Source organism: Pygocentrus nattereri, chromosome 1 (assembly GCF_015220715.1).
Source record: "Pygocentrus nattereri isolate fPygNat1 chromosome 1, fPygNat1.pri, whole genome shotgun sequence".
NCBI lineage: Eukaryota > Metazoa > Chordata > Actinopteri > Characiformes > Serrasalmidae > Pygocentrus > Pygocentrus nattereri.
In genome coordinates, this window is record NC_051211.1 from 54,388,239 (window position 1) to 54,410,448 (window position 22,210).

General features: G+C 42.8%; 2 protein-coding genes across 2 annotated transcripts in view; one reads left to right on the plus strand and one right to left on the minus strand.

Moving 5' to 3' along the window:
• Positions 1-5,120: 5,120 nt before the first annotated feature.
• kiss2 (kisspeptin 2) lies at positions 5,121-11,472 on the minus strand. Its single transcript, XM_037540784.1, has 3 exons — positions 11,298-11,472; positions 8,301-8,463; positions 5,121-6,568 (listed from the first exon to the last, which is right to left on the minus strand). Exons 1-3 carry the CDS (start codon positions 11,454-11,456, stop codon positions 6,285-6,287), a joined length of 606 nt encoding a protein of 201 aa, XP_037396681.1. The 5' UTR covers positions 11,457-11,472; the 3' UTR covers positions 5,121-6,284.
• Positions 11,418-22,210, plus strand: part of gys2 (glycogen synthase 2) — a 42,381-nt gene continuing 31,588 nt past the window's right edge. Inside the window, exons 1-4 of the mRNA XM_017715390.2 lie at positions 11,418-11,575; positions 13,562-13,743; positions 16,007-16,198; positions 20,031-20,216. Of these exons, the coding sequence (XP_017570879.1) occupies positions 11,455-11,575; positions 13,562-13,743; positions 16,007-16,198; positions 20,031-20,216 (681 nt within the window). The 5' untranslated portion in view covers positions 11,418-11,454. The remainder of the gene's footprint in view (positions 11,576-13,561; positions 13,744-16,006; positions 16,199-20,030; positions 20,217-22,210) is intronic.

Sequence of the window (22,210 nt, forward strand, 5' to 3'; positions counted from 1 at the left end):
GCGGATGCTGAGGGGCATAGTGCGCAGAGGTCACCGACTTTCTGCAGAGTCAATCACTACAGACCTCCAAACTTCATGTGGCCTTCAGATCAGCTCAAGAACAGCATAGAGAGCTTCATGGAATGGGTTTCCATGGCCGAGCAGCTGCATCCAAGCCTTACATCACCAAGCGCAATGCAAAGCGTGGAATGCAGTGGAGTAAAGCGCCGCCACTGGACTCTAGAGCAGTGGAGACGTGTTCTCTGGAGTGACCAATCACGCTTCTCCGTCTGGAAATCTGATGGAAGAGTCGGGGTTTGGCGGTTGCCAGGAGACGGTACTTGTCTGACTGCATTGTGCTGAGTGTAAAGTTTGGTGGAGGGGGGATCATGGTGTGGGGTTGTTTTTCAGGAGTTGGGCTCGGCCCCTTAGTTCCAGTGAAAGGAACTCTTAAAGCTTCAGCACCAAGACATTTTGGACAATTTCACGCTCCCAACTTTGTGGGAACAGTTTGGGGACGGCCCCTTCCTGCTCCAACATGATTGCACACCAGTGCACAAAGCAGGTCCATAAAGACGTGGATGAGCCAGTTTGGTGTGGAAGAACTTGACTGGCCTGCACAGAGTCCTGACCTCAACCCCATAGAACACCTTTGGGATGAATTAGAGCGGAGACTGTGAGCCAGGCCTTCTCGTCCAACATCAGTGTCTGACCTCACAAATGCGCTTCTGGAAGAACGGTCAGAAATTCCCATTAACACTCCTAACCCTTGTGGAAAGCCTTCCCAGAAGAGCTGAAGCTGTTATAGCTGCAAAGGGTGGGCCGACATCATATTAAACCCTTGGGATGTTGCTTGAGTTCAAATGTGTGCTGTATGCTTTTGGCAAAGTGTTGATGATGGTAAAATTCTGGAAAAAGTACTTTACCTCACAACACCCTGCATGTATCCCTCCACGTTGAATCCTTTTTAAAAATGTTATACACCAAAACCATCAGATCATCAGGCAGTGAATTCAGAACCAGTTCATGTAGGAACTTTCTGTGAGGAGCTTTTAGAGGCGGACGTCTGGTTCCTATCACCACCACTGTGAACAGTTCTGGCGCAGTAGCTGCTCTAGAACAGAGCGTTTCACACCAAACCGCTGTAAGTGACTTTGTTTACGTCTTAAGGACTTAATTGTACAGAAATGAAAAAAATCAGTGGAGTTCCCATTGAAATACAAGTTAAAATGAACAGTTTGTTGCCCTCGTGTGGCCACAATCTTGCATTGCGGCCTCCCAGTAGTTCACAGCTGGAGTTCGGTGTTTTTTTCCGGTTTATAAACACCGGATTCAACTCATCAGTTAATTATCTGATTTTTAAGGTCTGTTTGAGCAGGAAAATCACCACAGTCTGCTGGACACTCACCCTCAGGACCAGGGCTGGTGATGGTTTGCAGCAGTGGTCATCAACCTTGTTCCTGGAGACCTACCTTCCTGCAGGTTTGACCTCCAAACTAACCTCATTCAGCAAAGCAAATGCTTTCGAAGGCAATGAGTAGATGGATAATAAGTAGATGATTAAGTGGGGGGTGATTTGGGTTGGAGCTGAAATCTTCAGGAAGGTAGATGCCCATTAGCAGGACTGGTGATCAGAGATTTACAGGGTAATTTCTAAACCGTCCAACAGTACAAAAGCATTTATTGTACACACAAAGAGGAAGAACACAGTCCGAAGACCCTTTAATATCCGTTTTGTGCATTAATTGTGCCATAACATTGTAGTTTGTACCCAAACAGTCCACCCTTGTTTAATAGGCCAAAATGTGGTCGTAGGTCAGTTTGCAGTGGGGTCATTCTACCATTGTGGTGGCAAACATTGTCCCACAGCTTGTTTTTCAGTTTGTTATGAATGCACTAAAATGACTGTCTGTCCTATTTAAAATATACACTATGACCACCTCCTTGACCACCTTATCAGCTCCACTTACTGTATAGCTGCACTCTGTAGTTCTACAGTTACAGACTGTAGTCCATCTGTTTCTCTGATACTCTGTTACCCTGTTCTTCAGTGGTCAGGACCCCCATGGACCCTCACAGAGCAGGTACTATTTGGGTGGTGGATCATTCTCAGCACTGCAGTAACACTGACATGGTGGTGGTGTGTGTTGTGTTGGTCTGAGTGGATCAGACACAGCAGTGCTGCTGGAGTTATTAAACATCTCAGTGTCACTGCTGGACTGAGAACAGTCCACCAACCAAAAACATCCAGCCAACAGTGTCCTGTGACCACTGATGAAGGACTAGAGGATGACCAGCACAAACTGTGCAGCAGCAGATGAGCTGTCGTTTCTGACTTCACATCTACAAGGTGGACCGACAAGGTAGGAGTGTCTAATAGAGTGGACAGTGAGTGGACACAGTGTTTAAAACCTCCAGCAGCACTGCTGTGTCTGATCCACTCGCACCAGCGCAACACACACTAACACATCACCACGTCAGTGTTACTGCAGTGCTGAGAATGACCCACCACTCAAATAGTACCTGCTCTGTGAGGGTCCATGGGGGTCCTGACCACTGAAGAACAGGGTAACAGAGTATCAGAGAAACAGATGGACTACAGTCTGTAACTGTAGAACTACAGAGACCAGCTATACAGTAAGTGGAGCTGATGAAGTGGACAGTGAGTGGAGAAACGAGGAGGTGGTCATGATGTTACTCCTGGTCGGTGATGTTGCAGAGACTGTAAAGTCATTTAGAACAGGAAGGTCTTATTGAAGGAAGAAGGTCTAACTCTGAGACGCCCACAATGACTTTATTTCTAAACTGAGACTAAATACTGTGGAAACAGTGTGACTGAGACTGAAGCGGCAGTGGATTGTATTTCAGAAAAGCTCGTAGTTTAGTAAGTGTGTCAGTCGTGTTACGAAACACTGAGCGAGTTAAAATTGAAATAACGTGAATTCCGTATTACACTGGTGCCTCTTTACCATACTTGAGTGTAAGTGGCATTAGACTACATTTTCAAAGAGCTCAGATTTTAATCATTTTGTAATAATATTACTACATTTGGCGGACGCTCTTATCCAGGGTGACTTATAATGTGATCATTTAACACAGGCAGGTGAAGGCAGTGTTGGGCGTCTTGCCCAAGGACTCTTATTAGTATAGGGTGCTACTACTACTACTACTACTACTACTACTACCACCTCCTATTACCACTACCACCACCACCACCACTACTACTACTACTACACTATACCACCTCCTATTACCACTACCACCACCACCACCACTACTACTACTACTACACTATACCACCTCCTATTACCACTACCACCACCACCACCACTACTACTACTACTACTACTACCACCTCCTATTACCACTACCACCACCACCACTACTACTACTACTACTACTACCACCTCCTATTACCACTACCACCACCACCACTACTACTACTATTACTACTACCACCTCCTATTACCACTACCACCACCACCACTACTGCTACTACACTATACCACCTCCTATTACCACTACCACCACCACCACCACTACTACTACTACTACTACTACCACCTCCTATTACCACTACCACCACCACCACCACTACTACTACTACTACTACTACCACCTCCTACTCCTACTACCACTACACTATACCACCTCCTATTACCACTACCACCACCACCACTACTACTACTATTACTACTACCACCTCCTATTACCACTACCACCACCACCACCACCACCACCACTACTACTACTACTACTACTACCACCTCCTACTACCACCACCACCACCACTACACTATACCACCTCCTACTACCAACACCACCACCACTACTACTACTACTACTATTACTACTACTACAACCTCCTACTACCAACACCACCACCACTACTACTATTACTACTACCACCTCCTACTACCACCACCACCACCACTACTACTACTATTACTACTACCACCTCCTACTACCACCACCACCACCACTACTACTACTACTATTACTACTACCACCTCCTACTACCACCACCACCACCACTACTACTACCACCTCCTGCTACCACTACTACCACTACCACCACCACTACTACTACTACTATTACTACTACTACAACCTCCTACTACCAACACCACCACCACTACTACTATTACTACTACCACCTCCTACTACCAACACCACCACCACTACTACTGCTACTACTACTACTACTATTACTACCACCACCTCCACCTACCAACACCACCACCACTACTACTATTACTACTACCACCTCCTACTACCACCACCACCACCACCACTACTACTATTACTACTATTACTACTACCACCTCCTACTTCCAACACCACCACCACTACTACTACTACTACTATTACTACTACCACCTCCTACTACCAACACCACCACCACTACTACTATTACTACTACCACCTCCTACTACCACCACCACTACTACTACCACCTCCTGCTACCACTACTACCACTACCACCACCACCACTACTACTACTATTACTACTACTACCAACTCCTACTACCACTACCACTACTACCACCTCCTGCTACCACCACTACTACTACCACCACCACCACTACTACCACCTCCTACTACCACTACTACTACCACCACCTCCTACTTCCACTACTACCACCACCACCACCACTACTACCACCACCTCCTGCTACCACCACCACCACTACTACCACCACCTCCTACTACCACTGCTACTACTACCACCACCAGTACTACCACCACCTCCTACTACCACTACTACTACCACCACTAGTAAATGTTTGATTGATTTTTTTTTGCATCTTTCTCAATATTTCAAGCACCTTTGTTACTCATGAAACGTTAACAAGTTGAAGAAAATACAATGTGGCTTTGAAACTAACACTGATTTTCTTTTAGAAAAGCTCAGAATTTCGAAATTTTGTCAGTGGTGTTATGTTTGAAAGACGGACTGATTTTAGAAAAGCAGTTTTGTCAGAGGTGTTACTCATGAAACGTGTTTTAAAATAACATAAATGCAATATTGGTAATTTTGTACACACAATCTGACAGATCAGTGCACTACAGGTAGCGCAGTGGCAGTGCACTATATTTTAGAAAAGCTCAGAATTTCGAAATTTTGTCAGTGGTGTTACTCGTGAAACATGAAGTGATTTTAAAACTGAGAGGAAATGACATGAAAACAACGTTTGAATGTTTTTATATACAATGTGACCTTGAAACTACACTGGCAAGTGGGCTGTTTTAGAAAAGATCAGATTTTATTTGGTCAGTGGTGTTACCTTTGAAACATGAAGTGATTATAAAATTGAAATAAAATACCAAAAATGAATACAATACTTGCACAGTTGCATTTGCATATTTATAAAATACTTGTACATAAGCGGCAGTTAACTATAATTTAGAAAAGCTCAGATTTTCCAAAATGTTGTCAGTGGTGTGACTCTAGAACCGTGTGATTTTAAAACGGAAATGAAGTTATTTTAAAATTGAAATAATATAATGCTCTTGGAACATTAAGTGATGTTAATAATTAAATGAAATGTCATGAATGCAATATTTGGCAGTTGACTACAGTTTCAAAAAGCTCTGATGTCTTTAACTCATTAAATATGTATGAAATATATACGTATGTATACAATGTGACATTAAAACCCACAGCAGCAGTTCCCTAAATTTTAGAAAAGGTGAGATTTAGTCAGTGGTGTTACTCTAAACTCAATTTAATCCTTAATTGTAAAATTGAAATGAAGTACCAGCATGAATGCAATATTTGTACAGATGTGAATTTACATATACAGAACTTGTACATAGTGGAGGCGCATTAGATTTTAGAAAAGCTCATATTTTAGAAACGGTCAGTGGTGTTACTCTTGAAATGTGATTTTAAAACTTAAATAAAATGACATTAATGCAACATTTGTATTTTGTACATTCGGTGTGACTGAGACTGAAGTGGCAGTTGGGTATATTTAAGAAAAGCTCAGATTTCAGAAATTGTCAGTGGTGTTACTCTCAAAACATTAGGTGAATTTTAAAATCCTAGTAAAATAGCACGAATAACATACAGTAACTAAACAGAGCTAAAGTCACTGAAGCGGCAGTGGACTGTATTTTAGAAAAGCTCAGATTTTAGTAGTGATGTCAGTGGTGTAACTTTACTGATGTCACATAAAACAGACCAGGCATTACAGTTGAGATACAGCAACACTCGTACCGCCACCTCACAGGTAGAACGACCCAGCGCATCAGTCCCTTTGCCGGAAAAAAGGCTTTTCTCGCTTGGATGAATGAAGCGTTCATGAAGCCTCCTCCAGCTGTCTGACTGAAAGCAGGACAGGCAGCAGCCTCCCTCTCCTCCACCTGTCGGCGGGCGGCTTCGAGCGTCCTCCGCGCTTCCCAAAGCGCAGCCCGAACGGGTTGTAGTTGAATTTGCTGCGCAGGTTCAGTCGATGCTTGCAGGACACCTGGCTCTCCACGTCCTTCTCCCTCAGAAAGAAGCACAGGCTGGCCTCCTCTGGCTCATCGGCATCCCGCTGCTCCACTGTGGGACGTCCTCTGAGTCTGGAGGGCGCAAAGTCGCCTGCAACAGCCAAAAACACTGCACTCTTAAAAAAAGATGGTTCTTTAGAGGTTCTTTGGTAGAGACTGGCTCTGTATAGAACCTTTCTGAAAACGGTCCTATATAGCACCAAATAGGGTTCCTCTATTGGTTACAAGCTTGACATTATAACAATAGCAGAACCCTTTTTGGTGCTTTTGTAGAACCGTTTTCATGAAGATCCTTTATGGAACCATATACAGAAGGGTTCTTCTGTGTTATAGAATCAAGCTTGTAGCAAAAGAGGAGCTGATTTTTGATACTACATAGAACCATTTTCATAAAAGTTCCATTTACTTCTGTATACAACACATTCTCCATCAATCGAAGAACCCTTTCAACCTTGCAAAGAACTTCAAAGCACGCAGGTGGTTCTATATGGCACCAAAATGGGTTCTGCTATTATTACGATGTTAAGCTTATAAAAATAGAAGGTGTTATATAGAACCACTATTACGGTTAAATGTTCTTTGCATGGTGAAATGGTTCTTCAGATTGATGTTTTATATGGCTCTCTATGGAACCTTTATGAAAGTGGTTCTATATAGCACCAAAAAGGGCTTCTCTATGGTTACAAGCTTGACATCGTAACAATAGCAGAACCCTTTTTGTGGCTTTATAGAACCATATACAGAGGGTTCTTCTGTGTTATAGAGTCAAGCTTGCAGCAGAAGATGAACTCTTTTTAGTGCTACATAGAACCATCTACAAAAAGGTTCCATTTAGTTCTGTATACAACACAATGTCCATCAACCCGAAGAACCATTTCACCATGCAAAGAACATTAAAGCATGCAGATGGTTCTATATGGCACCAAAAACAATTGTTGCATAGTTCTTTTGTTGTATACACGCTTGACAGTGTAACAGTAGCAGAACCTTTTTTGGTGCTATACAGAACCTTATACAGAAGGGAATATAGGACCACATGCAGTTCTTCTGTTGTTTCAGAGTCAAGATTCTAGCTAAAGATGGTGTTACATGGAACCATTTTCAAAAAGGTTCCATATAGTTCTGTACAGCACATGCCCCATCAATCTGAAGAACCATTTCATCATGCAAAGAACATTTAAGTATGCAAATCACTCTGTATAGCACCAAAAATGGTTCTGTTATTGTTACAATGTCAAGCTTAAGACAACAGAAGAACCCTTTTTGGTGCCGTTTGCATGCTTAAATGTTCTTTGCATGGTGAAATGGTTCTTCAGATTGATGGGGCATGTGCTGTACAGAACTATATGGAATCTGAAGAACCGTTTTGCCTTGCAAAGAACACTTAAGCATGCAAATGGTTCTGTATAGCACCAACAAGGGTTCTACTGTTGTTACGATATCAAGCTTATAACAGCAGAAGAACCCTTTTTGGTGCCTTATGGAACCATCTGCATGCTTACATGTTCTTTGCATAATGAAATGGTTCTTCAGGTTGATGGGGCATGTGTTGTACAGAACTCTATGGAATCTGAAGAACCCTTTCACCATGCAAAGAACATTTAAGCATGCGAATGGTTCCACACAGCACCAAAAAGGGGTTCTTCCGTTACAAACCTGACGTCCTAACATTCTCCATCTCGCTAAAGAATCATTTCACCATCCAAGTATCTATAGAGAGCCATGCTCACTTCTAAAGAACCCTAGAAGAACCATCCTTTTCAACCGTGCGGCTTTAGATCTGAGCTTCCTTTTCCAGGCTCGTCCTGGGTGTGCGGGTTTACCTGGGGAGCTGAGGTGCTCGGACAGCGCCGCGTCTGTGCTGGGGGCTCCTGACGTTGCCTGCTGGGCAGTCATGGCTGAGATGAACAGGATGAGCGCCTGGATCCTCATTCTGCTGCTGAAGCTTCTCCACCCGCTGCTGCTCCTCAGGCTGTGAGTGATGAGCTGAGAGACCATCTAGACTCAATATCTGTATATATACAGAACTCTCTCTCTCACTGCTCGCGCACTCTCCCCTCACGCTCACACTCCCTCTCACTCTCTTTCTGTGTGTGTGTCAGAGTGAATAGCACACTATTTACTATGTTCTTGGAACTGGTGCGCGTGTGTCACTGGTAAATGCTTTATTGCCAGAAAGCACTGTGATTACTTAAATTGCACAACCTGCTGCTCTTCATTGGTTGAGCTGGGCGAGGAGGAAAAGTGGATTCAGCAGAGAGAAAAAGAATCACTGGTTACATTTTTTATGCACAAGCAGAAAATGCTGTTTACTCTTGTTTACGAAATATATATATATATATATATATATCAGCTCCACTTATATAGTCCCTCTGTTTCTCTGATACTCTGTTACCCTGTTCTTCAGTGGTCAGGACCCCCATGGACCCTCACAGAGCAGGTACTATTTGGGTGGTGGGTCATTCTGAAGTTTTTATTATTATTAATTATTATTAAGAGACCCTTATTAATCCCACAAAGGAGAAATTTCACCTCCGCAATTCAACCCATCCGTGCAGTGAAACACCACATGCACACTACTGAATGCACACACTAGGGGGCAGTATGCACACTTGCCCGGAGCGGTGGGCAGCCCTTTCCATGGTGCCTAGGGAGCAGTTGGGGGTTAGGTGTCTTGCTCAAGGGCACTTAAGTCACGTACTGTCGGCTCAGGGGAACAAACCGGCGACCTTCCAGTCGCAAGGCCGGTTCCCTGACCTCCAGCCCACGACTGCCCCAACAAAACATGAGGACTTACCTGATCAGGAACCGAACCCGGGCTGCAGCGGTGAGAGCACCGAATCCTAGCCACTAGACCACCAGGGACAGCAGACCCTGCTGCTACCTTGGTTTGGACTTTTTACATCAAAACTGGACTTGAAAGGCAAACCTCAGTGGTTACTGAATATTCATATCTAAAGCCGGGCAGAATGTATTCAGTAACGTATCACATTATGATCTGGACCACTTGCAGCTGCATCCTATTCATGTTCCAACCAAACTGCATTATATGTTATCTATTAGCTATAAGACATCCACCCTAAGCCGCTTCTCCGTCAGGGTCACGGGGGGGTGCTGGAGCCTATCCCAGCGGTCATCAGGTGGAAGGCGGGATACACTCTAGACAGGTTGCCAGTCCATCACAGGGCAGACAGACACAGACAGTCACTCACTCCTAGGGGCAATGTAGCACGTCCAGTTGGCCTGACTGCATGTCATTGGACTGTGGGAGGAAACCGGATAACCCGGAGGAAACCCACGCAGACACGGGGAGAACATGCAAACTCCACACAGAGAGGACCCCGGTCACCTGGCCGGGGAATCGAACCCAGGCCCTCCTCGCTGTGAGGCGACAGCGCTGCCCACCACAGCAAATAAAACCGCCACACACCAGTAAAATATGAATAACTACAGCTTTACCGGCTGATAATGTCAATATCATTAATATACTTATTTAAAACCAAAACTCAGACGTCTAACAGAGCAGAGGAAGACCAGTTGTCAGGGAATCCGAGTAAACACGTGGATCACATTTCTTTAACCTTTTTAAAATGACCAGAGACACCGGCTGATATTCTGTTTTATGTGCATGTTTTGCTCAGAAACACTAAATTATAAACTGCTTCAGACATCGCGCGCGGCTCGCGCCTTCCCTCCTCAGCTCGCGCTCCTAAACTTCCCAGCTGTAATAAACAGCCGCTCTGCGTCCTGCGCAGCACTCTGGACTCTGATGACGCAGTACATCAATAAACAGGTGACGTAGACGGCGCCAAACACGCGTACGAGCGCTGCGTCACGACGCTGTTTGTTTTCCTTTGGAGAGCTTGTGGGGGTTTTACCCTCCTTTTACCCCCCACTGATCGTCCTGGGACCCGTGCAAGTGCCGAAATACAGAGGGTACAAGTTCACCGCCTGACAGACAGACAGACAGACAGACATTTACAGCATTTAGCAGATGCTCTTATTCAGAGCGACTTACAAGAAGACAAACATATAGACAGGCAGACAGACAGACAGTCAGGCAGACAGACAGACAGACAGACAGTCAGGTATACAGACAGACAGACAGACAGATAGAAATACATTTACATTTACAGCATTTAGCAGATGCTTTTATTCAGAGCGACTTACAAGAAAACAAACAGATAGACAGTCAGGTATACAGACAGGCAGACAGACAGACAGACAGTCAGGTATACAGACAAACAGACAGACTGACAGACAGTCAGGTATACAGACAGACAGGTATACAGACAGACAGACAGACAGGTATACAGACAGACAGACAGTCAGGTATACAGACAGACAGGCAGGTATACAGACAGTCAGGTATACAGACAGACAGACAGTCAGGTATACAGACAGACAGGCAGGTATACAGACAGTCAGGTATACAGACAGACAGACAGTCAGGTATACAGACAGACAGACAGACAGACAGTCAGGTATACAGACAGACAGACAGGCAGGTATACAGACAGACAGACAGTCAGGTATACAGACAGACAGACAGACAGACAGTCAGGTATACAGACAGACAGACAGTCAGGTATACAGACAGACAGACAGGCAGGTATACAGACAGGCAGGTATACAGACAGACAGACAGGCAGGTATACAGACAGATCAGTAGATAGAAACAGAAATGTGTGGAAGTTAAACAAAGTTTGGTCTCATATGAAGAATTGTTAAATGTGCTGCCTTTCAAACGAGGGTTCATTTTACACGCACATTTACACGTGCTCGACAGCGGGGGGCGTGTCTGCTCACTCCGTGCTCACCAGCTCGTGCAGTCCATGTGTTGGGGCCAAGGGCCAGGGGGGGCACAGCAGTGGCTTTAAAGAGGGGCAGCAGCCGATCCCTGCAGCAGCTTTACCATCAGCTCCGAGAGAGAGAGAGAGTAACAAAGCGACTGTCCGTCTCAGCCAGAAAGCAACCATGCCGCTGACCAGGTCACTGTCCATGGGCTCTTTGAGCGGCCTGCCACTGTGGGACCAGGAGGAGCTACCCGTGGAGGACCTGCTGCTGTTTGAAGTCGCGTGGGAGGTCACCAACAAAGGTACCCGTGAGTGGATGAGCTTTAGAGTGGAGAGCGATTCTAGATGCAGTGCACCGAAAGCTTGACCTTCCATACTTTCACTCATATTGAACTATAAAGTGATTATTATCACTCTCCTGACCCACAGAATGTATAGAATGTGGATTTGTGTATTACACAAAGGAGAGAGAGAGGGAGAGAGAGAGAGAGAGAGAGAGAGAGAGAGAGAGAGAGGTGAAGGGAGAGAGAGGGAGAGAGAGAGAGAGGTGAAGGGAGAGAGAGCAGGGTTAGTGTCTGACTGAACGAGTGTTCACCCCAGGCTTGTGAACGAAAACCTGACAGAACTGACATGAAAGAAGCTCTTGTGGTGAACAAATATTGCAAAGTGGAGTCAGTTGAGTTAAACATTAAGCCGCAGACGGACGAGCAGGTTTGGTGCATGTAAAGTTGGTTCATTTGGGAAACACTGAGACTGTGATTTATATTAACCTGCACTTATTTGTGTAAAAGTAAAGTTAGAAATAAGGGTCATTTTACAGAAATGTCCACTATATTATCTGTCCATAGGAGTCACCGGTGTTACTGACTGTCATCGGTGTTCCACATAATAAAGGAAACACCAGAGACATTTTTAATGATCAATGCATTTTACAGAACATCAAACCACACGCTGTCCATCAGGGAACGTCCACTAAAATATGGAATTTAGTCAATTTATATTTCTATTTTTTCGCAGTGACCTCAGAATAAAGTCGGTCACACCGGTGACGTCAGCTAAGAGCTTCATATGAGATCATGAGCTGAATGAGAAGATCTCTGAGAACTGAGAGACACAGTGGACTCACCATGAGCTTTTCTTCACAGATCCTCAGAAAACAGGTCAAAGGAAGTCGAGTGACGTCATCGGTGTGACTTTTATTTTATTTATAACCATAACATGTTTTTCAAGTGTAATATATCTGCAAATGCCAAGGACACAAAAATGACGTTTCTGTAGAATGACCCATGAAGGTTCTGTGCAGATAAGTTTATTTGTTCATCAAGGTACAAACAGTGTGAATGTTCCCTCAAAGGTTCTCCAGTGGTTCTAAGGTCTGATTGTGTTCCTTAAATCAGTTCCTCCAGGTGAAAAGTTGGTATTTGTTCCTTTTCATAACCGAATGTTTTAAAACAGAGCAGTAGAGTAAAAGCCTGGAGGCGAGGCGAGGCGGGGTGTGTGGAGTCAGTCCAGCTTAGAACAGATCACCTCAGTAGATTATGGTTCAGTTATGTTCCCTGACTAAAGGCACTGAGATGGAGCCTTGAGGGAATCACCCCAGTGACAGTTTAGTACCTTTATTTATGGGAGTGTACAAAGAAATTATACTTAAGTGAATGTATGAGCACAGCAGGAAACAGGGGTTTCTAAAACTGGAGCTCAAAAACTGATTAAAAGCTACAGAGAAAATGGGCCTCCTAACAACCACCTGGAAGAGCTGGTCGACGCCGAAACTGCCCCCATCAGATAAATAATGCTTAAAGCTTTGATCTCTGAGAGAGAGGAGAAGATCAAGCTGCTTCAGATCTGAAAACATCCACAGGTGTTTCAGTCCATCCTTCCACTGTGAGAAGACCACTCAGAGCTGTGGGTCTGAAAGGACGTGTAGCTGATCAAGAAGAACCTCACTGAGAAAAGGAGACGGACACATCAAACAAAGAAGCTGGACGATGGACTGACCACCCCAGAGTCCAGACCTCAGCACCACTGAATGGGTTTGTACTTGTATCTGACCAGCTTCTAAGACTGAACTTTGGAGGCGTGTCTGCAGGTTCTCTGAGGAGCTGAAAGTGAGTCTCCTGAAAAGAACAGAGGCTGAATTGAAGGGAAAGAGTGACATGAGTGATAAATCAATAACTTGTATTTAATAGCCATTTTGAGTGGACATGAAATTCATGAAGGCTGGTCTCTGACTTTTGCACAGTACTGTACATACGTATACGCATCTCTTCTCTCTCTTTCGTCCTAAGTGGGTGGAATATACACCGTCATCCAGACCAAGGCCAAGGTCACCGTGGATGAGTGGGGGGAGAACTTCTTCATGATAGGTCCTTACTACGAGCACAACTTCAAGACCCAAGTGGAGCAGTGCGATCCCCCCAACGCAGCCATCAAAGCAGCCCTGGAGTCCATAAAAAACAACGGCTGCCAGGTAGGTCGTCCTGCAGAGGCTGGGAAACTGAGCGAAGGTCACGGTTTCATGTTTGCTTTAGAGTTTAGCCTCGTTAGTAAACGACATCTACTGTCAGAAGTATTATGAACATGTTTTAAGTGGCTGAAGAGGCTAATAACTGTCAAAGAAGCAGAGGTGGACGAAGTACACAAACCATGTACTCAAGTTAAAGTCGAGACCCCCAAGGTAAAATATTCCTCCAGTAAAAGTAGAAGTTCCTCCCTTTAGACCTCCACTTGAGTAAAAGGCGGGATTACGCTGCGATTAATAATTAGAATAATGTGCTGTGATTGGCTGGTTTGCTGAGCAATCAGGTGAGCAAATGAGAGTGAGCCACTGCCTTGGTGCACTTATTGTTATTGTGGGGCTTGTATTGCTGTTGTTAACTGTGGAACATCTTATATTTCCCTTTAATTGTTAAGTCAGTTATTTTCTTCACTGATTGTATGACAGAGTGCCATCACAGGCCCATTAGAGACCACTGGTCCCCCTCAGTATAGGTCCAAGGAGGTCCATCAAGGGGTGCTTCGCGGCCCACTTGTGGTCCTCGGCCTGGTGGTTGAGAAACCCTGGCGTAGACTATGGGATGGGATCAATTATCACACTAATTACTTTGAACAGATGATTACATACACCAGTCTGGCGTGACATCATGACCACCTCCTCGTTTCAGCTCCACTTACTGTATAGCTGCACTCTGTAGTTCTACAGTTACAGACTGTAGTCCATCTGTTTCTCTGATACTCTGTTACCCTGTTCTTCAGTGGTCAGGACCCCCATGGACCCTCACAGAGCAGGCACTGTTTGGGTGGTGGGTCATTCTCAGCACTGCAGTAACACTGACATGGTGGTGTGTTAGTGTGTGTTGTGCTGCTGCGAGTGGATCAGACACAGCAGTGCTGCTGGAGGTTTTAAACACTGTGTCCACTCACTGTCCACTCTATTAGACACTCCTACCTTGTCGGTCCACCTTGTAGATGTAAAGTCAGAGACGACAGCTCATCTGCTGCTGCACAGTTTGTGCTGGTCATCCTCTAGTCCTTCATCAGTGGTCACTGGACGCTGCCCACAGGACGCTGTTGGCTGGATATTTTTGGTTGGTGTCTAAAACCTTTTGAAATGAATTTGTATTCCAGTATCTTCATTTCAAATATGATCAAGTGAACTTTTAACAGACAAAAGCGAGTGTTGTAGGTATTGATACTCTGTGAAAATGCAGGTATGATTTGATATCGTATTTGAAATAAAAACAAATACAAATAAATGCAATTTGTCCATTTTATACTTTGCAGAAATGTATTTGATAAATACATTTGCACTATATGTTTATATGGGTGGTCTTTTAGGTATAAGAAGATTACAAGTGTTTACATTTATCCTGTAAACTACAGAACAGTTTAGACTGCTGTAAATCACTGCCTTGGTTTATTCAGCTTTATATCACTGAGTTGAATTCAGCCAGTGGAACTGATTGCTAGCTTTAATGTTTTTAACAGTGTAGTTGTTCTGGGGTGTGTGAGTTCAGTGGGGACTGACCTTGCTTTTTTCTGTTGTGCACTGCTGTGGGATTGTGGTCCTCAGAATGTACTTACTTTGAATTCATGCTCCTTTTGGCCAGCAGATGGAAGTATGAGACTTTAAAACCCTAGCCTGTCTTAAAACACTAGAGGGCGTTAGAGACTCAGCATTAAACCAGATCTCAGTCAAGAATCAGTGGGTTCAGGTTTTGCTGTTTCGGGTCTTGGAGCAGGTAGACAGGGCTTTATCATAAACAGAGGTGGACGAAGTGCACAAACCATGTAGTTGAGTTAAATTCAAGACACCAGGTAAAATATTCCTCCAGTAAAAGTAGAAGTTCCTCCCTTTAGACCTCCACTTGAGTAAAAGTACTAAAGTATTTCCCTTCAAATGTACTTAAGTATAAAGTAAAAGTACTAAAAGAGGAATTCTGGCTCTGATGTCCTGTTATCATTTTTATAACCAGACTGGCTTCATGAACTCATTTCAGGTGAAAGTCCTCCAGCGTCTCTCTTGGTAAACCAGTCTTTTAATAGAACGTCATTAATTAGTGACGCTGACGTCTATTAAAATGATCATAATGTGTTGGTGGTGTTGAGGCGGGGGGCACCCTTTAAGCACAGAGATGAGATAAATATTACATTTAGAATTATTCAGATTTAAACCATTCCCTTTTAAACAGGTTCACTTGGACACTCATCTCAGCTTGTGCATGTGTGTGTAGGTCCACTTTGGCCGGTGGCTCATAGAAGGCACTCCGTATGTGATCCTCTTCGATATTGGAGCAGCTGCCTGGAACCTGGACCGCTGGAAGGGAGACTTGTGGAACACCTGTAGCATCGGGCTGCCGTACCACGACCGAGAGGCCAACGACTCGCTCATTTTGGGCTCACTCGTGGCCTGGTTCTTCAAGGAGGTGAGAGATTCGAAGTTCAGGCCATCGGCATGTTCGCCACAGTAGGCCTGGCCCAAAAACTTCGGCTGGGTTATTATTCAGTGACTACAGCTACTCTTAGGATATAGAAGTGTATAAAAAACCTTGGGCCTGGCGGTGGACGCTGCCCTTTTAAGGGGTTAAATAAGACATATAAAACATTTATTAAACATTCCTACTCAGTTTTACCAATCTCTTCTGTTTGACTGTAACTGTGGCTCTAAAGGAAAAGCAAGATTCCATCCAACCTCGATTTGCTGCGTTTCAAAGTCTCAAATGCCATGGACAAAAAAATTTGATTCATTTCTCTAAAATTACGAAGCAACAGATAATTTGTCGACTGAAAAAAGTCACTTTTAATAGGCAGTTGCTGAATTCTGTGAAGAGATGTTTGTAATGTATGCCTAGACAGGGCTGGGCAATATGACGATATATATTGTTATTGTGACAAATTATGTCCCAAAATAATACAATATGCCTTTTCTGAGCATATTGTGTACATTGCCCATGCTTGTAGAGCAATGAACCACTTCATGTTTCACGATAAAAAGAGCAAATTTCGTCCAGTTTTACTGGATTTAGTGCCAAATATTGAACAAAAATCACTGTGTTCATTGATTTTGAAAGTATTTTTTAAATGCAGCACTACTGACTCTTCTTTCTCTGTTTCAGCAGATTAAAATCAATCATTAATATCATGAAAACTTCTTGACGTATATTAGATTTTTGCCATATCGCCCAACCCCTATGACACAGTGAAACTGAAACTGCAACCATCATAACAATACAAGACTTAGAATGAGGCATATATGAAAGAATATCTTAACAGTCACATTCTTATTAAGTTTTTTCCAACTGTTGAACAGTTCAGCAACACAGTAAAAGTAATTAATTAATTCATTCATTAATTAAAAGTAGTTCAGGTTACGTTTCCTCTAATGTTTCTAACTTTAACATGAAACGGCTGAGAAATAAGAACCAGGGAAACTGACCGAGTCAGAGCTGCTCACAGTGGTGGTGATGGGAACCAGACGTCCCTCTAAGCTCCTCACAGAAAGTTCCTACATGAACTGGTTCTGAATTCACTGCCTGATGACTGAGACGCTGTTTTGAGAGTTTTGGCCTAAAATATAAACTTAATATAATCCATTCGTGGTGGACACCTGCCTGTAGGGTTTAACGCTCTTTAGAACGATGGTTCTTCAAGGTTTTTAGTAAATAAAGTGGTTCTACAGAACCATAACCACTCAAAGAACTGTTTGCATGTGTAAGTGGTTCTTTGTGTGGTGGAATGGTTCTTCAGACTGATGGAGAATGTGTTGTATATGGTTCTATCCAGCACCACAAAGGTTTCTGCTCTAGTTATGATGTCAAGCTTGAGAACCTTGTTCTGGTGCCTTATTGAACTATTTTTGAAAAGGTACACTTGCTGATGTCTGAGACATTGTTTGACAGTGGGTTTTATTGTTTTTATTGAATTGATTTTTACAGTACAATAGATTTTACATACAAGACGTAAAATAGTCCCCAAAGAAAGGAAGGTTTTTAATCAATTACCACTTTTATCCATTTATTTATCCATTTAATCCATTATAATCATTATGTATATATATATATATGTGTATATATATATATATATATATATATATATATATATATATATATATATAACCAAAAAGAAACTCATTCGCTTAATAAAAATTCATTAATTCATTAAGCAAATAAAATATCGATTTGTGTTATGGCTATATTAGATACGGTGACCCCTGGTTCCTATAACCACCCCTGTAAAGAGGGTCTCTACAATGAAGCATTTCCAAACCACTCTGACTGACCGTTTTCATCTCAGTGATTAGCCCTTGTGTGGTGTTTATGTGTGTATTACTCAGTGGTCTGCTGGACCCACCACATAAAAAAATAAAACATTATTTTTAAAACACTACAACCACAACAATTTAAGTAAAAATACCAGATGATCTTTTAATATTCTTACAACTGTCTCAAAAAGAGAAGTATAACTCATACTGACTAGATTTAAGACGATTTCACTTGCCAAGATATCATTTCTCACAGTGATCCAGTATCTATACTGGACCAATATCGTCTGAAAATGATGGATCAGATCAATATCCAAATTGATTCTGTGACAAATCTAGCCTGAAATGTCACGGAATATAGATTCAAGATTCATTTTCATTTCATAAAAGAATTGGGCAGCAATCCTAATAGTGCACATACAAAAAAAATGATGCTGGGAATAAAACAAAAACGTAGGCTAATATAAAATATAAACCACGAGATATTAAAGGAAAGACTGTATAGTTTAAAATGATATGAAGGTAAAATATAACTATAATAGAATAAAATAACAATGTCCAGCTAGGTCACATGACAACAGTGGGAACCACTGTTCTAATGATTTTAAGAACAATTTGTAGATCGGTAAGTATTATATTACAACTCCAATTTCTTTACTTTAACCTGTGTGTGGTGTTGATGTGTCTGTGGTATGGAGGACCCTCCGGATTATTGTTTATCTGATCAATGCAGCCATAAGAATTTATGTAAAAGTACCAGATGTTTAAAATATCACAAGTGTCCAGCGTAGGGTTCTACTGTAGCAGCTGTAGCCAGTCAGCAGCCTGTCCATGTTGTCCACCCTCACAAACACACACACACACACACACACACACACACACACACACACACACACACACACACACACACACGCGCACACACACACACACTAACAGCAGGCAATGTAGGAGAACAGAGTGAGGAACACAGCACCTCCACACTTTTACTGAAGGGGAAATTCACTGATAGTGTTGGCCATAGAAAATGACTGTGGCACTGATTTAACTGAACAATGTTGGAGTTTAATGTCTTTGAGATCTGAGACTAAAGCAGCAGCGATGAAATGCTACTGTACACTATTAAAAAAAGATGGTTCTTCAAGGGTTCTTTAGTAAAGGGACTGGTTCTAATTAGAACCATGAGTTCTATATAGAACCAATTTATGCTTAAAGGGTTCTTTGCATGGTGAAAGGGGTCTTCAGGTTGATGGAGAATGTGCTGTAGAATGCTTTTGAAAAGGGTTCTGTATAGCACCAAAAGGTTCTTCTGTTGCATCAAGTTTGATGAATTATTTTTAGTGCTAACTGGAACCCTTTTACCAAAAGGTTCTCTATAGAACCATCTGCGGCACATTCTCCATCAATCTGAGGAACCCTTTCATGATGCGAAGAACCCTTTAATCACGCAAAGGGTTCTTTGAGTGTCCAGGGTTCTACATAGCACCATTTTCTTTACTAGAACCTTTGGAGAGCCATCAATTTTAAATGTGTATATGATGTATATTCAATGTCTTTTTTTTTGTAAAGAAAAGGGTTCTGTATAGAACCATGAACACTCAGAGAGCCATTTGTGTACTGGTGTAATGGGTTCTTTGCATTGTTGAAGCTTTTTCAGATTGATGGAGAACATGCTGGAGATGCTTCTGTATAGAACGTTTTTTGAAGAAGGGTTCTGTTTAGCACCTCTATTGTTACAACGTGAAGCTTGCAACAATAGGAGAACCCTTTTTGGTGCTCTGTAGAAACCTTTCCAAAAAGGGTCTATATAGAACCACATTAAACACACTCTCGATCAGTCCAAAGAACCATTTCACCATGGAAAGATCCCTTTATGCATGACCTGGTTCTATATAGAACTCATGGTTGTAATTAGAACCATTCACTTTGCTAAAGAACCCTTGAAGAACCGTCTTTTTGTGTGTAGCAGAGCGGACGCTGATGTTATTCTCTGTCTGTAGTTGACAGACCAGCTTCAGGACAAGCCCAACGTAATTGCTCATTTCCATGAGTGGCAGGCGGGCGTGGGGCTGGTGCTGATCCGCTCCCGTAAACTGCCCATGGCAACCGTCTTCACGACACACGCGACTCTCCTGGGCCGTTATTTGTGTGCTGGAAACGCAGATTTCTACAACAACCTGGATAAGGTGAGACCACCAACACCACACCACCAAAACCCAAACAATATCTCCATAACTGTCAAGTATAATAAACTAAAAAGAGGAAAATACACTCAAATTCTGCCAGAAGGGGAGAACAGGGTGCGTTTAGTTCTTTGTTGAATAAGTTAAAAACTATTTAAGTTGGAATTATCATATTTTTATACAAGCAACATATCGCTGTTGCCGGAAGAAAACCTCGTATCTCCAAAATTAGAACTTTACAGGAGAAAGAAAAAACATACTGTAGTTTTAATGCAAGTCAATGGAACCGGACGTCTTTCCGGCCCGTTTGTTTTGCTCCGTTCATCATGAAATTCACACTCAATGTAAAGAACAACAGGTCCTTTGAAATTATGTCAAAAACGGCTTCTTCTGACAGCAGCGATATACATCACTGCTACAAACCAACACTTGAACTTTGTCTCTAGCTCCTACTGTTCATATACAATCCCACTGAAAATGAGGGGAGTGCAGTGTTACAGTTTAGCCCATGGGTGGGTTCACTGTAACAGATGGTCAGTTTAACACCTGCTAGAAAAGTCCGGTCAGTGCAAACAGAGTTAATTCGTTGTAATTATATACTGTAAGAAATATATTTTCTGCATAATACAGATTCGAAAAGATTCATTTGATTTCAAAGTGCCATATTTATACAACTGTGAGGCGTCGAGGAACCAATCACAATCCAATTGAAAGAGGGGGGTCATAGAGTTTCTGACTGTCAGTGGAAGACGGGCCCCCTTAGTCTGAGAGGAGATGAGACCCCTGAGCACAAAGCGGTTCAATAAGAGTGAATCCGTCTTAACTGTGCAGCCTGATTTTCATCAGCAGTGAAGCTCCAGCAGCTCAGAGCGTTCGGCGCTGGTTCCACAGCACTGGATGATCTCCAAAATCCCACTGAAAGAGCCGTGAGAGCAGCGACGCCCGACACGCTCAGTCCAGTCTGGGATGAGTTTGACTGTGGTGTTGATGTCGTCCGTCCAGCTGGAGGAGGTTCAGACTGAGACCTTGTAGAATTACATAATAAACTTTATGCTCATTTAAACTGTTTACAGCTCACTGCACTGATCTGTGATGATTTACAAGTGAAATGAATCATTTTGAAATTTGATGAATCTTTTTGAATCACCCTGTATTTTATCATAAGACAGACAGACAGATCAACTGAAAGACACGCACATCAAATTATATACAACCCCAATTCCAGTGAAGTTGGGACGTTGTGTTAAACATAAATAAGATCAGAATACGATGATTTGTAAATCCTTTTCAATCTATATTCAATCGAATCCACTACAAAGACGAGATATTTAATGTTCAAACGGATAAACTTTATTGTTTTTTGCAAATATTCACTCATTTTGAATTTGATGCCTGCAACACGTTCCAGAGAAGTTGGGACAGGGGCGTGTTTCCAACTGTGTTACATCACCTTTCCTTTAACACTCAGTAAGCGTTTGGGAACTGAGGACACTGATTGTTGAAGCTTTGTAGGTGGAATTCTTTCCCATTCCTGCTTGATGTCCAGCTTCAGCTGCTCAGCAGTCCGGGGGGCTCCGCTGTCGTATTTTGAGCTTCATAATGCGCCACACATTTTCAATGGGAGACGGTCTGGACTGCAGGCAGGCCAGTCTAGTACCCGCACTCTTTTACTATGAAGCCACGCTGTTGGAACACGTGCAGAATGTGGCTCGGCATCGTCTTGCTGAAATAAGCAGGACGTCCCTGAAAAAGAACAGGTGTTTTTTGAGCATTCCTCAACTTTCCCAGTCTTTATTTCCACCTGTCCCAATTTCTCTGGAACGTGTTGCAGGCATCAAATTCAAAATGAGTGAATATTTGCAAAAAACAATAAAGTTTATCCGTTTGAACATTAAATATCTCGTCTTTGTAGTGGATTCAATTGAATACAGGCTGAAAAGGATTTGCAGGTCATCGTATTCTGGTTTTATTTATGTTTTACACAGCGTCCCAACTTC